Genomic DNA, 18,015 nt, shown 5'->3' with positions numbered 1-18,015 from the left:
AAACCTCACACCCAACTAGACCTAAGAGACATCTATAGACGACTCCACCCAAAACAGCAGACTACACATTTTTTTACAAGTGCACATGGAACATTCTCTAGGATAGACCAGATGTTAGGCTACAAAACAAGCCTCAATACATTCTAAAAGACTGGAATCATACAAAGTATCTTCTCTGACCACAATGGAATGAAACTAGAAATCAATAACAGAAGGAAAACTGGAAAGTTCACAAATATGTGGAAATTAAACAACATACTCTTGAATATGTTGAAGAAATCACGAGGGAAATTAGAAAATACTTTGAGATGAACAAAAATTAAAACACAACATACCAAAACTTATGGGATACAGTAAAAGCAATGCTCAATGAGCAATGTATGGCTGTAAATGCCTACATTAAGAAAGAAGAAAGATCTCGAATGAGAAGCTTGACTTAATGCTTAACACATTATTGACCAGAGACACATTAATACGTCTTTTGTTATCTGAACATCATTGACCAGAGACATATCAATACGTTTTTAGAGAGTGATACAATTAACATCACCATGCAAAGTTGTTAGAGCTTAAAACTGATCAAGCGTTCATCATATAACTTATGATTGTCATTATCATTCACATTTTGCTCCATTAGGTTTTTGCTCCAACCTTGTGTATATCATAAACGTAAAATTTTCAAAAATGACACATTGTGAAATTTTGAGTGAAGAAGAACTGTTCCGTGAATTTTATGCAGAAACTTTCTCTGACTGTCCAAGCAACATATATACTAGTGTCCAGAAGATGACAGTTCTTCAGAATATAGTTCTGATTCAGACGATGTGAAAACAAGACCAACAGAAAGACAAAAAACCTTAGTGATTGATTCTGATACGGAAAGTGAAAATGAAACTCGTGGTGCTGGAGAATGCTCCTTTGCTTCTAAGAAGAGTGGATAGAAGACAACATTTCACAAAAATTAGAAGACTTTACAGGTGTGTCAGATATAACTACTGAATGTAATAACCTGCAAAGTGTTAGTGAAATAACAGAATTGACTTTCTGGCCAGCCAAAATAAAAATCGCCAGCCACAGGCATTAGTTTCTACAAAAATCCCCCCATCAGTAATGAGTTAAGGAGCTAGAAAAAGAAGAGCAAATTAAACGGAAAGCCAGCAGAAGGAAGAAGATAGGGATTAGAGTGCAGATAAATGAAATAGAGAACAGAAAACCAATAGAATCAACAAAAACAAAAGTTGGTTCTTTGAAAAGAGCTACAAAATTGACAAAATTTTACCTAGACTCGCCAAGAAAAAAAAGAGAGAAAGTGCAAATAACTATAATCAGAAATGAAAATGGGGCCATTACCACTGACCTCAAAGAAATAAAAAGAATTATAAGAGAATATTACGAACAACTGTATACTAACAAATTAGATAACTTAGATGAAATGGACAAATTCCTGGAAACACACACATTATCAAAACACTCAAGAAGAAATAGAAAATCTGAACAGATCTAGAACACATAGAGATTGAATCACTAATCACAAACTTCCTAACAAAGAAAAGTGCAAGACCAGACAGCTTCACTGGTGAACTCTATGAAACATTTAAAGAAGTAACACCAATCCTTCTCAAACTCTTCTAAAAAATAGAAGAGAAGGAAGCAATTCCTAACTCATTTCATGAGGACAGTATTACCTTGATATCAAAGCCAGATAAAGACACCACACAAAAAGAAAATACAGACCAGTATCCCTTACAAATAAAATGCAAAAATCCTTGACAAGATACCAGCAAACCAAATCCAACAGAATTTCTAAAGAATTATATACCATAACCAAGTGGGATTTATTCCAGGAATATAAGAGTGGTTCAACATAAGAAAACTAACCAATGTAATACACAACATTACTACAATGAAGGGAAAAAAACACACAATCATCTCAACTAATGCAGAAAAAGTATTTGACAAATTCCAACACCTTTTCATGATAAAGCCACTCAGAAAACTAGGAATAGATGGACACTTCCTCAACTTGATAAACAGCATTTATTAAAAACAAAACAAAACAAAACCATAACTAACATCAAACTCAATGGTGAAAAGATTAAAAGCTTTCTCCCTAAGATCAGGAACAAGAAAAGCATGTCCACTCTCACCACTGCTATTCAACATTATACTGGAAATCCTAGCCAGAGCAGTTAGGCAAGAAAAAGAAATAAAAGGCATCTAAACCAGAAACGAAGAAGTAAAACTCTATTCACAGATGATGTGATCCTGTATATAGAATATCCAAAAGAATACACACACACACACACACACACACACACACACATATTACAGCTAATAAATGAATTCACCAAAGTTGCAGAGTAAAAGATCAACCCACAAAAATCAGTTGTGTTTCTATACACCAGCAATGAACAGTTCAAAAGGGAATTAAGAAAGCAATTCGTTTTATAATAGCAACCAAAAGAATAAAATACCTAGGAATAAATTTAAGGTAGTGAAAGACTTGTACACTGAAAAGTATAAAATTATAAAGCATAGCTGAAGGAAATTAAAGAAGACCCAAATAAATGGAAAAACATCCCATGTTCATGGATTAGAAGACTTAATATTGTCAAGAAGACAATATTACCCAAAGCAATCTACAGATTCAGTGCAACCCCTACCAAAATCTCAGTGGGCTTTTTTGCATAAATGGAAAAGTCAATCTTCAAATTCACTGCAAGGGACCCTAAATGCCAAAACAATATTGAAAAAGAATAACAAAGTCAAAGGATTGACACTTCCTGATTTCAAAACTTACCACAAAGCTACAGTAATCAAGACAATGTGGTACTGGCATAAGGATAGACACACACACCAATGGAAAAGAATTGGAAGTCCAGAAATAAATCCAGACAGCTATGGCCTATTAATTTTTTACAAAGGAACCAAAACCATTCAATGGGGAAAGAACAGATTCTTCAACAAAAGGTATAGGGACAACTGCATATCCACATGCAAAGAATGAAGTTGGACCCATACTTCATACCATATAGAGATGTTAACTGAAAACGGCTCATAGAGCTAAATGTCAGAGCTAAAACTATAAAATTCTTAAAAGAAAACATAGGGGTAAACCTTCATGACCTTGGATTTAGCAATGGATTCTTAGATATGATGCCAAAACACAAGCAACGAAAGAAAAAAGGAGATAAATCGGACGTCATCAAAATTAGAAACTTTTGTGACTCAAAAGACATTATTAAGAAAGTGACAAGACAACCTACAGAATGGGAGAAAATATTTGCAAATTGTATACCTGATAAGGGACTTGTATCCAGAATATATAAAGAACCCTTACAACTCAATAGTAAAAAGACAAATAACCTGATTTTAAAATGGGCAAAGGATCTGAATAGACATTTCTCCAAAGAATGTGTACAAATGGCCAGTAAGCATGAAAAGATGCTCAACATCTTAGCCATTAGGGAAATACATATGAGAACCACAATTAGATACCACTTTACACACAACTAGGATAGCTATAATAAAATTAAAAATTTTTTTAAAACATAAAATAACAAATGTTGGCAAAAAATGTGGAGAAACTGGAACCCTCACCTATTACTAGTGGTAATGTAAAATGGTACAGCCACTGTGGAAAACAATTTAGCAGTTCCTCAAAATGTTAAACATTGAGTCACCATATGACTCAGCAATTCCACTCCTAGATATAGAAACAACAGAATTGAAAACATATGTTCATATAAAAACTTACACATAAATGTTCATGGCAGCATTGCTCATAATAGCCAAAAGGTAGAAAAAATCCAAATGTTCATCCACTGATGAATGGATAAAAATGTGGTATACTCATATAATAGAATATTAGTCAGCCATAAAAATAAAGGAGTGATGAAATATACCATGGCATGAATGAATCTTAAAAACATTATGCTACGGGAAATAAGCCACATACAAAAGGAAACATATTACATGACTCCGTTTGTACAAAATATCCAGAAGAGACAAATCCACAGAGACAGAAAGTAGAACAGTGGTTGCCAGGAGTGGGGGAGGAGGGAATGGTAATGGGTACGGCACTTCTTCTGGGGGTGAAGAAAATGTTCTGGAATTAGATATTAGTGATTGTTACACAATCTTGTGAATGTACTAAAAAGCACTGAATCAATCGTACACTTTAAAATGGTGAATTTTATAGTATGTGAATTAAACGTCAGAAAAAGAACAAGGAAATACTGTAAGCCTACAGATAGAGAGGAGGTTTCTGTGCACCTGAGGAGATTTGTATTTAATGGGTTAAGCAGAGCAGAGGGTAGCTCTCACTTAATGTGAAGTTTTTTCCCAAGGGAATGCATTTCTGCTGTAGTATTTTCATCTATTCATTCAACAGATAGCACATGTTATGTACAAGAATCAGGACAGTATCTGCTTCTACTTGCCTGTTGTTGCTTGAAGGCCTCAATCAGTAAATCAATATCAGTAAAAGTGAGAGGAAATTGCAGTCGAGGACCACAGTAGGAGTCTGGGACGTCTATCAACACCCAATAGTCCTGTCTATCCTTGTCCTGGATGTTGCTGTCAAAAAGGTGAGTTACTAATTCTGGAAATGGAAAGACAGAAAAGGGGGGAAAAATCTACATTCCCATACTTAAAATGTAATAAATAACTTCTTGAATACCTAGCCCATGTAAGGCACTGTGCTAAGTGTTATGAATACCAAGATAACCCACACATAACCATGAGGAATGATTTGTTCTGAGATCAGTAGGTACATTCACATGAAGCATCATTATCCCTTCCCAGGTGGACATTTTACCAAAGCAGTGAGTTCATCAGCGGGGAGGAGAGGGAGGAGCACAGGGAAAACTGGTCAATCAAGGTATTTTGATACTCTGAAGCTCTAACTCTACATTTTTTTTTGCCCACTCTAATATCTCAGATTTTTACTAATAAGGCTAGAAACATAACAATACATTGTATTTGGTTCAAATATCTGTGGCTATTCAGAATCTACAGAAAATTAAATGGCAACATTTAACTTTTCCCTGTTAGACACTTCAAATTCTACTTACGTAATTGATTTGTTTCTCTTGTCACATAAAAACCAATTTTCTGACATGATTTTCTTTTTCTTCTTGGTAACAAACCATAGGCAGAAATTCCCAAAGGACCTCTCTCTCGAAGAGATATTTCTGTGTAACGGATTACCTGCACTGCCCATTTCAGTAGGTGCTGAGACCCAGGATCTCTTTCTTGCTAGACTGCCTATGAAACAGTCAGCCCAAGAAAAGAAATCTGGCCAATTCAGGTGGAGAAAGATGAAAAGTGATATGGTAGATTGATTGCAAAAGTATCCCCAATTCTCTACTCCAACCTCTAGTCATGCTCTTTTTAATGTGATTTTGCAGCCACTCTCATCAAGAGTCTCCTTCCCCAGACCTTGAAGCTGGGTTGGGTTTGTGACTTGAGTTGGACTAAAGAATATGGTGGAAGTGTTATGTACCAGTTCCAAGCCGGCCTCAGGAGGCCTTGTATGCTTCCATGCTCTCTCTTTTGAAACTGTGCCACTACCACAAATCCCAGGCTAGTCTACTGAAAGCTCCAAGACCATGTGGAGCAGAGCTGAGTCACCCAAGCCACAGCCATCCTTGATCAGCCACCCGCCAGCAGACCTGTAAACACGAGGGAACTCCAACCAAGACCCAAAAAACTGCCAAATCAAGTCTGCCAAGATCAGCAGAAGTGCTCAGCTGATCTGTACACTTGTGAGCAAAAAGAAATGTTTATTACATGCTACTGAGCTATTATGGTTGTTTAATACACAGTATTATTGCAGTAACAGATAACTGATAGAGAGGACAATGACATACTCTTCAGCTCATTAATACTGAATTGCTACTAAGCTCATTAATTAGAAGTTCTCTAGGGTTTCCCTGGTGGCACAGTGGTTGAGAATCCGCCTGCCAATGCAGGGGACAGGGGTTGAAGCCCTGCCTGGTCTGGGAAGATCCCACATGCCACGGAGCAACTAAGCCTGCGTGCCACAACTACTGAGCCCACGTGCCACAACTACTGAAACCCGCACGCCTAGAGCCCGTGCTCCGCAACGAGAAGCCACTGCAATGAGAAGACTGCACACCACAACGAAGAGTAGCCCCTGCTCACCGCAACTAGAGAAAGCCCGCATGCAGCAACAAAAACCCAATGCAGCCAAAAATAAATAAATAAATGAATAAGAAGTTCTCTATAGGTTTGGAAGGTATGATGTTAGCAGATGTAGACAGAATACGTTGTTTTTCATTATTCAGTTATGCTGAGAGATTACAATTAAAAATTAAACTTGAAATTTTTTCTAAAGTCATAATATTTGGTAATTTTAAAATGTTTTCTAAATTATTGTGTACTCCAATATTTTTTTGTGGTAATTGACGATGTTTTATAAGAAGTTAAATTTAGGAGTAATAATGTCTGTCTTCAGTGTGGTCCAGCAGAGGTTATTTTTCTCATTGGGATTTGGTTTGAGATTTGAGAAAACTTAATTATTTCATTTTATGTTTGAAAACTAGAAATGCAGAGCATCTTGGTCAATTTTATCTCAGGTTCATTTTGCAGGCAGAAAAGCCAAACTATTCTACTTGACTATCTTAATGATCATTTCTACTTGGTAGTCTTTCTTAGAATAGCATCTTACTCCAAAAAAACACCTTTCTTCTTCCCAGCTTTACTTACTGAAAAATCAGGCTCCTCTTGGGAAAACAACAACAACAACCAAACAAACAAAACCAAAAACAACCTCAGCAGTTTCACTATATCATCTTTTTTTTTTAGCATCTTTATTGGAGTATAATTGCTTTCCAATGGTGTGTTAGTTTCTGCTTTATAACAAAGTGAATCAGCTATACATATACATATATCCCCACATCCCTTCCCTCTTGCGTCTCCCTCTCACCCTCCCTATCCCACCCCTCTAGGTGGTCACAAAGCACCGAGCTGATCTCCCTGTGCTATGCAGCTGCTTCCCACTAGCTATCTCTTTTACGTTTGGTAGTGTATATATGTCCATGCCACTCTCTCACTTTGTCCCAGCTTACCCTTCCCCCTCCCCGTGTCCTCAAGTCCATTCTCTAGTAGGTCTGCGTCTTTATTCCCGCACTATATCATCTTATAACTACCTCACTGAGAAATCCCAACTGGTGAGGTATAAAAAAGAACTGATTTTCTTTTCCCGATCATTGCCTTCACCAATGTTCTGTCAACTTTCCCTTTCTCATCAGCTAACTGACACATCAAGTCAATTCCACCAGTTCTGGTTATTAAAACTCAGTCTTGTTATTTAAGACCATAATAAAAATATTGCTTTTCTTCTTAAAAAAAAAAAGTCCAGTCTGGCCCTTCCTTTCATACATTTGATGACCCTCATTTCTTATAAGTTCAGTGATAAATATATGAAAAAGCACCATTTCCCTAAACCAATTGTTTTCTTTTTTTTTTTGGTCTTGCTGTGCAGCTTGCAGGATCTTAATTCCCCAACCAGGGATTGAACCTGGGCCCCCTGCAGTGGAAGCACAGAGTACTAACCACTGGGCCACCAGGGAATTCCCTAAACCAATTCTTTTTTTTTTTTTTAATTTAGTTTTGCCTGCATTGGGTCTTCGTTGCTGTGCACGGGCTTTCTCTAGTTGCAGCAAGCAGGGGCTACTCTTTGTTGCGGTCTGCCGGCTTCTCATTGCTGCGAAGCACAGGCTCTAGGCGCCTGGGCTTCAGTAGTTGTGGCATGCGGGCTCAGTAGTTGTGGCTCGTGGGCTCTAGAGCGCAGGCTCAGTCGTTGTGGCGCACGGGCTTAGATGCTCCGCGGCATGTGGGATCTTCCCGGACCAGGACTCAAACCTGTGTCCCCTGCATTGACAGGCGAATTCTTAACCACTGCGCCACCAGGGAAGCCCCCAAACCATTCTTAATCAAAACTACTCAATATGAAATATCAATAAACATCAAATCATAATCCTTCTGCTGGTTTTTATCCACATAAAAAAGAATAACATAGATTTTCTTCCTAACGTGGGTAGCTAACGTGCATCATATGTGAAAACAATCAAAAGCGTTAACATTTCAAATGCAAGTACTGTCCTTGTGGGCTGTAACTATTATAACTAATAATAATAATTTAATGAATGCCAGCTATAAGAATATTTGTGCAACAGGTGATTAGAATTAATCCATACCTATTTGGTTTACAATTCTGTCAACATGAATCTACAGTAATTAAATATAATAAAATCTTGACTTATAACTGAATGATGCCTTAACAAGTTGTTCTAAAGAAAATACCTCAAAAATACCCCCTACACACAATCTTCTTTTGCCCAGTACAGACTCAAAATCTGGACTAGGAAAAATCTAAAGCCCATAATTAAAAAAAAAAAACAATTTCTGCCTCTACCACCTGCATATGTCACTTTGAATACAAGCTCCAGACGTTGCTGGAAAAAGAAAAGCACAAACTGAACCATGTTTATAGTTATTTCATTTCTCAATTATGAATCTGGATTAAAATCATGAGTGTTCATACAATAAGTTCAATAGATGCCAAGATGAAAGTTTGTAAAATTCAACACCTGTTCTTGATTTTTTTAAAAACTCAGAAAACTAGGAATGGAAGGATACCTCCTTAACGTATTTTTTAAAATTTAAATCAACGGTAATGGTTTTTCCATTAAATCATTAACAAAACGAGGATGCCCACTTTCACTGTTTCATTTTAACACTGTTCTGTATCTCCAGCAAATATAATAAAACATGAAGCCAAAATAAGAGCAGTGACTCTTGCATAGAAAGATATAAAAATAAAGTTACTTGTGACCAGTGTGATTAAATATCTACACTCAAGGAAATCAACTGAAAAACTCCCGGAATTGATAGGAAAATTAAAATAATACAGCGGTTAATCTCACTGGTTTGAATCACAGCTTCACCACTGATAAGATGAATAACCTTGGGAGGTTACCTTATAAGCCTCAGTATTCTCATCCACAAAAGGGGGATGAGAATACTAATTCCACTGGTTTGTCATGAAAACTAAATGAAATGATATATTTAAAGCACTTAAAAGACATGGCACATGGCATTTAATAAATATGAGTAGTAATAATAATTATTATTATTATTTAATGTTACTGCTCAATAGTATCACAATACAAAATAAACAGACATAAACCAAACGCTTCACTAAATACTACCAATAATCTTTAGGGAGATATAGGGGGGGAGATATCTTATTCACCATAGCAACAAAAAATATAAAATACGTGGCTTGATAGGACATTTTGATTGATCTGGGAAGCAGAAAGAAAAGTCAAAACAACACTTCCACTCACTCCATCCCACTCCCCACTTCCACCAGACTCTGTTTAAACCTGTTGCTATGTATATAGCAGCTTTGGCTTTCTACCTGTGGGAGGAGGCTGATGTGAAAAATCAGACTGGGGAATGGATGTGCAGCATCTCCCCATCAAGTCCTATGAATTGGCTTTGAGCAAGCAGTAGGACATGTAGGTCACCTCTCATCTTTGGAACACCCAGAATGTCTCAGCATACTCTGTGCCTCAGAGTTAAAACCATTAATCTGGCCCTGGTATCTGGAAATGTTAAGTGACCTTCCAGTCCCTAAATATACCCTGCTTAGGGGTCATAGCACTTCTGCCAAACAGGCCTAGGTAGAGGTTGTCTGGGACTCTCCCACCAAAAAGGGCCATCAGAAAGCAACTTACAGTAATGTACAGTATGGTGACTCTAGTCAATAATACTCTATTATATATTGAAAGTTGCTAAGAGAGTACATTTTAAAAGCTCTCACCACACACACACAAAATTGTAACTATGTGAATGGATGCATGTGTTAACTAACATTGTGGTAATCATTTTGCAATATATGCATATAAGAAATCATTATACTGTACACCTTAAACTTATATAATGTTATATGTTAACTATATTTTAATAAAGCTGGAAAAAATTTTGAAAGTGAAATCAACATACAGCAATAATCTGTAAATCTCTTTTTCTGATACATATAATAACTAAATCAGTATGATTCTAGGACCCTATAATAGAGAGATGTATAAGATAACAGCCCGGAAATATGCCCTATTACACATTTTTAAATGAATATATTATGAAGGAGGCACTACAAAACATGGTGAAAAGATACATTATGAAATAAATGTCATGGGGAAAATTTGGTTAACTACTTGGACATTTTCTTCGTAGGTGTGTTTTTTAATTATTCTCAACCACTAGGCATCAAATTTTCCTTTTTTAGTTTAATATCAAAAATTCAAAATTTATGAAATGTTAAAACTTTTAGAAGTCAAATCATAAAAAATCTAGAAAAATAGCCATGGTAATCCACATTTTAAATATTTCAGGGCCTTCTAAGTTTAAAAGCCAAGGATTCACAAAGAAAAAGATATTTAGACTTGAAAAGAAAGATAATTTAAATAATTAATGGATGAAAATTTCCTAAACCTGACAAAAATATCAACTTAGATATAACAGAAGCTCAGCAAACCCCACACAGGATAAATAAAAATGAAACCTCATCAAGGCATATTATGGTTGAATGCTATTTTCCAATGTCACTTAGGTTATTTTGTTTCTTCCCCACCTCCTTTGGGTGATGGTTATTCATTTGTAATACAATTAAGTTCATTTGTCACAGTGTGTATTCTACTTGGGAATCACATTCTCTCTCTCTTCCTATTTTTAATTAATTATTATTATTTTTTTTAGGGATGTGAAACATTATCATGGTTCTAAGAGTCAGAACTACAAAAAGGTATTCTCAGAGATGTGTCACTTTCCCCTCATCTCTCCTACCCAAACCCCATTCTCCCCATTCTTTCTGCCCTGCTCCCACCCATCCCTCCATTTCCTGTAGGTAAATAATGTCATTAGTTTCTGATTTACCCTGTAGGTTTCTCCTGTATTTATTTTTGCACAAATGAGCACACATAGACACACACACATGCGTGAACACTCTTATCAGGCAAGGGTTTCTTAAGCAGGATACAGAAAGCACTAACCATAAAAGAAAAAACTTGTACTACATTAAAATCAAGAATGTCTACTCACGGGCTTCCCTGGTGGCGCAGTGGTTGAGAGTCTGCCTGCCGATGCAGGGGACGCGGGTTCATGCCCCAGTCTGGGAAGATCCCACATGCCGCAGAGCGGCTGGGCCCTTGAGCCATGGCCGCTGGGCCTGCGCGTCTGGAGCCTGTGCTCCGCAATGGCAGAGGCCACAACAGTGAGAGGCCCGCGTACCGCAAAAAAAAAAAAAAAGAATGTCTACTCACCAAAAGACATCATTTAAAGATTAAATACTAGGGGGATAGATAAAAGCCAAAGACTAGGAACAGATATTTGCAATAAATTTATCTAACAAAGATTCACATTCTCATATTTAGAATACCTACAGAACTCTTAGAAATTGGTAAGAAAAAGGCAGATACCCAATAGAAAAATGGGCAAAAGACCTGAACAGGCACTTTGCCATATGGGATGTCCACGTGACTGCTAAACATTCAAACAGGTGAGCAACTTCTCTGCTCACCAGGGGAATGCAAATTAAAGCAGAAATGTGATACTACTACATACTCACCAGAATGAATAAAATGAAAAGGACTGATAATTTCAAGTGTTGGCAAAGATACTGAACAATTGGAACTCTCATACACTGTTGGCAGTATAACTTGGTACAACAATTTTGTAAAACTGTTTATCAGTACCTAATAAAGCTAAGCATATGCATGCCCTATAACTCCAAACTTCCTTTCCTGGGTTGTGGTACATCTTTATAATAATGGTCCCCAACGAATCATGTCTCCTTGTATTCATATCCCTTTACAAGATAATGCTGCTGCTACTGCTCCCTGCAAGAGACGGATCTTTCCTAACCCCTTTGAATCTGCACCTAGCCTTGTGACTTGCTTTGACCAATAGGATATGGCAGAACTGATTTTGTGTGAGTTCCAGAGCAAAGGCCTAAAGAGGCCTTGTGGCTTCTGCCTTTGCCGTCTTGGGATCTAGATGCCATGTAAAGAAGTCCAGGATATCCTGTTGGACAGAGAGGCTGCATGAGGAGAACTGAGGTACCCAAGTTCACAGCCCACACCAAAGTCCCAAACATGTAAGAAAACCATTTGGACCTCCCTCTCTAGCCCAGCTAAGTTGAGTGAGCCCAACTGACAGCACGTACAACAAAGACAAGCCATCCCCACTGAGCCCTTCAAATGCCTGACCCACAGAATCACAAGCAATAAAATGGTTGTTGTTTTAAAGCACTAAATTTTGGGGTGGTTTATTATACAGCAATAGATAACTGAAAATGAGCATATAGCAAAAGAAAAGAATATATATGTTCACTAAAAAGGACAAGTACACGAATGTGCATAGCAGTACCATTTAAATTACCAAAACTGAAAACAACTCAAATGTCCATAACAATAGAATGGATAAACTTTGGTATATTCATAAAATTAAATATTATTCAGCAATAAGAATGACCAAATGGATGACTCTCACAAATATAAAGTTGAGTAAAAGAAGCAAAACTGTATGTTTTCATTTATACAGAGAAGTTCAAAAACAAGCAAAACTAAACTAGGAGGTAGAAGTCAGGAAAGTAGTGAGGAGGGTGCAGGGATTGGGTAGTGAGTGGCGGAGAACAGGAGGGGGCTTCTGTGGCTATGATAATGTTTTATTTCTTGTTCTGGGTGCATGTTACAAGGCTGAGTTTACTCTGAGAAAATTTATTAAGTCATATACTTATCATTTGTGTACTTTCCTATAATTTGTATACTTTTCTTCCAGAAAAGTTTACATAAGAAGTTTAAACCACTGTCCCCTTCTCTGATAAAATTTTAAAAATATTTTTAAATCACTGGTATAATTTTTTTAAACAGATTTTTAAAAATACAGAGCCTAAGTAAATATCTTTGCGCTGGAACCCAGCCATCTGTGGCTATGAATATCCATAAGTGATTCTGATGCATAGCTCAGATTAAAATATTAGGTCATTGGCAGAAAGAGGGCTGTTTCATTTCATTATTATTATATTTCCTCTCAGAAATATTTTTGCCAAAGAACATGAAGCACAAACAACTGTCTTCAAATTGTAATTAGCTAAAAGAAACAAAATGGCAAAATACCTACTTCCCACCCACTCCCCACTCCTCAGGTTTGGCTATTCCACCTTTCAGAAACCTTCTACAGATCATTAAATGCTTTAATTAGTTTCACACATATGTACTTAGCTCAGAGCATACCATTAAAACACCCTTCTTTCACCACTTTGAAGGATGCTCACTAGATTAAAAGATGCTTTAGATGCCATACACATTTTTAACTAGAGCAAAAATAGTTGGCCCAAATTAAAGAAAAATGAGCTTCTAAGTCAAGTGCCTACCTTGAAGATAACAACAGGCAGATCTTAATTTGCAGAGAAATACATGACTTGTGAATAACTATAATTTTTTTTTTTTTGGCTGTGCCGAGTGGCATGTGAGATCTTAGTTCCCTGACCAGGGACTGAAGCCATGCCCCCTGCAGTGGAAACACTGAGTCCTAACCACTGGACCGCCAGGGAAGTTCCTCAATAACTATCATTTTAAAATCATTTTGAATCACCCCTATATTGTCTGTATCTGAAATGATTTATTCAGTCATTTCAGAATGACTAAATAAATGATAGATAAATACACAGCCTGACAGACAGCTAGCTAGCTATGGAGAAAACAGAGACATGATGGTGCCAACTGTGTTTAATCCCCCACCCAGATCTGTTTCATGAAATAGTCAAGATATTTTGATCTCTCAGCACAAAAGTTCTGTAGATTAAAAATAAGATCCTCTTTACTAAGCTACTATTGTACATTAGTAGGTTGTGGTTCAGAGAAGGTATTCAACATACTAATGTAAAATGAAATCTAATTCAGTTTATTTATTTATTTATTTACTTTTTGCGGTACGTGGGCCTCTCACTGTTGTGGCCTCTCCCGTTGCGGAGCACAGGCTCCGGACGCGCAGACTCAGCGGCCATGGCTCACAGGCCCAGCCGCTCTGCGGCACGTGGGATCCTCCCGGACCGGGGCGCGAACCTGCGTCCCCTGCATCAGCAGGCGGACTCTCAACCACTGTGCCACCACGGCAGCCCTAATTCAGTTTTTTGAAAATGAAAAAATTAAATGGTCAATTAGTTAACAGCAATCAAGGATGGAAAAAGCCAGTTAAACTGTTTTCACCAGTTGCTTGGTGTCACACAGACAAGACAGATGGGCATCTTTTTAATTTCTTAGTGTTCTCTCATCTTCAGTTTACATTCCTTGATGAGACAATTCAATATTTAATGACTCCTTTTCAAAAGACTAAACTTTTTACTTACCTGAATCTTCCTCAAGTAGACGTGTATAGTTTTCCAACATGAAGGAGAAGAAGTTCGATAGCTGGACAAAATAAAAATACATTGATCAATTAATGAATCCCAAACAGGTACTGTTGGTATTCCACGCAAGTCCCCTTTACTCCTCTGAAGGTTCTCATCTCCCAGCTGCCATAGATGGTAATGGGTATCGCTTCTACCTGCCCGCCTCCTCCCCAAGATTGCCCTTGGCAGATGGGCAGCAGCTCCCCCAGAGTCGCTTAGGATATCAGATACCCCTCCCTCCTGGGGGGATGCCCATAGAAAAAGACTAACTGAAGCAAGAGTATCACAGCCCAGACCCCCACCTCTCTTGCCACTGGGTGGGACAAACTGACGCATTTCACACTTCAGAGCTCCCAGTGGGATCAGGCTGAGGTCAGACTTCTCCAGAAAACATATTTTTCCCTAGCTTCTTCCCTGTCCTATCTTGCTTTCCTCACTCCCTTATAGGTTTTTCCTGAGAATACTCTCTCAGGAAGTCACTTGTACCAGAAGCCCCTATCTCAGACTCTGCTTCTAGGAAACCCACTTAAGACAGCTGCTAGATTTTTTTCATTATGATCTCTTCTATTTCTTTCGGTGGTGAGAATAAGGGATATTCTTAAATGCCAAATATATTTGGTAAATGAAGGAAGGAAGGGAGGGAGGAAGGGAAAGATGGAAATCTACCAGTATTCCAACCATCACCTAGATACTGCCTCTATGCCCACCAATTAGCTGCAAAGACCTGCATGTATACAGGACAAATAACTTCCAAGCCCTGTCTCCCGTGAAGAGTGAACACTAAGGAACCTTATCAATCTGGGAGTAGATCTGGCAGTTGAGGGAAGGAAGACCTTCCATACAAATATATCAAAATCTATGATTTTAACGCTGTTGATGGATTTGTCAACTAAGAGTCAACAGAAATCACAATGAGATACCACTTCACACACACTAGGATGACTATCATCAAAAAAGACAAATAATAACAAATGTTGGCAAAGATGTGGCAAAATTAAAGCCATCATACACTGCTGGTGGGAATGCAAAATGGTACAGCTGCTTTGGAAAACAGTTTAGCAATTACTCAAAAAGTTAAACACAGACTTACTCGATGACCCAGCAATTCCACTCCTAGGTATATACCCAAGAGAACTGAACAAAAATGTTCACATAAAAACTTGCACACAATTATTCATAGCAGCATTATTCATAACAGCCAAAAAAGTGGAAGCAACCCAAATGAGTTATCCACTGAGGAAAGGATAAACAAAATGTGCTATATCTATACAATGGAATAATATTCAAAAATAAAGAGGAATGAACTATTGACACATGCTACAACATGGATGAACCTTGAAGACAATATGCTAAATGAAAGAAGCCAGTCACAAAGGATCGCATATTGTGTGATTCCGTTTATTTGAAATGGCCAGAACAGTCAAATCCATAAAGACAAAAGCAGATTAGTAGTTGCCGGGGGCTGGGCAGAGGGCGGGAATGGGGAGTGAGTGCTAATCAGTATAGAGGTGATTTTTTTCCTTCTTTGGTTGGGGGGTGATGAAAATGTTCTAAAATATATTGTGGTGATGATTGCACAACTTTGTGAATAAACAAAAGGCCATTGAATTTTCTACTTCATTATTCTTTTTTGAATTTTATTTTATTTTTTATACAGCAGGTTCTTATTAGTCATCAATTTTATAAACATCAGTGTATACATGTCAATCCTAATCGCCCACTTCATACCACCACCACCCCGAGGCCTTCCCCCCTTGGTGTCCATACGTTTGTTCTCTACATCTGAATCTCAATTTCTGCCCTGCAAAATGGTTCATCTGTACCATTTTTCTAGGTTCCACATATATGCGTTAATATATGATATTTGTTTTTCTCTTTCTGACTTACTTCACTCTGTATGACAGTCTCTAGATCCATCCACGTCTCAACAAACGACCCAATTTCGTTCCTTTTTATGGCTGAGTAATATTCCATTGTATATATGTACCACTACTTCTTTATCCATTTGTCTGTCGATGGGCATTTAGGTTGCTTCCGTGACCTGGCTATTGTAAATAGTGCTGCAATGAACACTGGGGTGCATGTGTCTTTTCGAATTATGGTTTTCTCTGGGTATATGCCCAGTAGTGGGATTGCTAGATCATATGGTAATTCTATTTTTACTTTTTTAAGGAACTTCCATACTGTTCTCCATAGGGGCTACATAGGTTGACAATGCCACCAACAGCGCAAGACCGTTCGCTTTTCTCCACACCCTCTCCAGCATTTGTTGTTTGTAGATTTTCTGATGATGCCCATTCTAACTGGTGTGAGGTGATACCTCATTGTAGTTTCGATATGCATTTCTCTAATAATTAGTGAGGTTGAGCAGCTTTTCATGTGCTTCTTGGCCATCTGTATGTCTTCTTTGGAGAAATGTCTATTTAGGTCTTCTGCCCATTTTCGGATTGCGTTGTTTGTTTCTTTAATTTTGAGCTACATGAGCTGTTTATATATTTTGGAGATTAATCCTTTGGCCACTGATTCATTTGCAAATATTTTCTCCCATTCTGAGGGTTGTCTTTTTGTCTTGTTTATGGTTTCCTTTGCTGTGCAAAAGCTTTTAAGTTTCATTAGGTCCCATTTGTTTATTTTTGTTTTTATTTCCATTACTCTAGGAGGTGGATCAAAAAAGATCTTGCTGTGATTTATGTCAAACAGTGTTCTTCCTATGTTTTCCTCGAAGAGTTTTATAGTGTCCGGTCTTACATTTAGGTCTCGAATCCATTTTGAGTGTTTTTTGTGTGTATAGTGTTAGGGAGTGCTCTAATTTCATCCTTTTACATATAGCTGTCCAGTTTTCCCAGCACCACTTATTGAAGAGACTGTCTTTTCTCCATTGTATATCCTTGTCTCCTTTGTCATAGATTAGTTGACCATAGATGCGTGGGTTTACCTCTGGGCCTTCTATCTTCTTCCATTGATCTATGTTTCTGTTTTTGTGCCAGTACCATATTGTCTTCATTACTGTAGCTTTATAGTATAGTCTGAAGTCAGGGAGTCTGATTCCTCCAGCTCCATTTTTCTCCCTCAAGACTGCTTTGGCTATTTGGGGCCTTTTGTGTCTCCATACAAATTTTAAGATTTTTTGTTCTAGTTCCGTAAAAAATGCCATTGGTAATTTGATAGGGATTGCACTGAATCGCTAGGTAGCTTTGGGTAGTATAGTCATTTCCACAATATTGATTCTTCTAATCCAAGAACATGGTATATCTCTCCATCTGTTGGTATCATTTTTAATTTCTTTTATCAGTGTCTTATAGTTTTCTGCATACAGGTCTTTTGTCTCCCTAGGAAAGTTTATTCCTAGGCATTTTATTCTTTTTGTTGCAGTGGTAAATGGGAGTGTTTCCTTAATTTCCCTTTCAGATTTTTCATCATTAGTGTATAGGAATGCCAGAGATTTCTGTGCATTAATTTTGTATCCTGCAACTTTACCAAATGCATTGATTAGCTCTAGTAGTTTTCTGGTGGCATCTTTAGGATTCTCTATG

The 18,015-nt window shown here is 37.5% G+C and overlaps 1 protein-coding gene across 11 annotated transcripts in view; it reads right to left on the bottom strand.

Annotated features, from left to right (window-relative positions):
- Positions 1–18,015, bottom strand: part of PPEF1 (protein phosphatase with EF-hand domain 1) — a 148,662-nt gene that overhangs the window by 63,614 nt on the left and 67,033 nt on the right. For 9 of the 11 annotated variants that reach the window (XR_013825664.1, XR_013825665.1, XR_013825666.1 and 6 more), the window contains 2 exons: positions 14,441–14,501; positions 4,443–4,603 (listed from right to left, as the gene is read on the bottom strand). Coding sequence is in view for 1 of the 11 variants with exons in the window: in XM_079910172.1 (XP_079766298.1) it covers positions 4,443–4,603; positions 14,441–14,501 (222 nt within the window). In the remaining 10 variants the exon portion in view is untranslated. The remainder of the gene's footprint in view (positions 1–4,442; positions 4,604–14,440; positions 14,502–18,015) is intronic. The other 2 variants (XR_013825667.1, XR_013825673.1) reach the window with 1 other exon arrangement.

Source organism: Stenella coeruleoalba (genome assembly GCF_951394435.1).
Source record: "Stenella coeruleoalba genome assembly, chromosome: X".
Classification (NCBI taxonomy): Eukaryota; Metazoa; Chordata; class Mammalia; order Artiodactyla; family Delphinidae; genus Stenella; species Stenella coeruleoalba.
The sequence above is the reverse complement of the archived record's forward strand: the minus strand, read 5'-3'. Positions and strand labels throughout refer to the sequence as shown.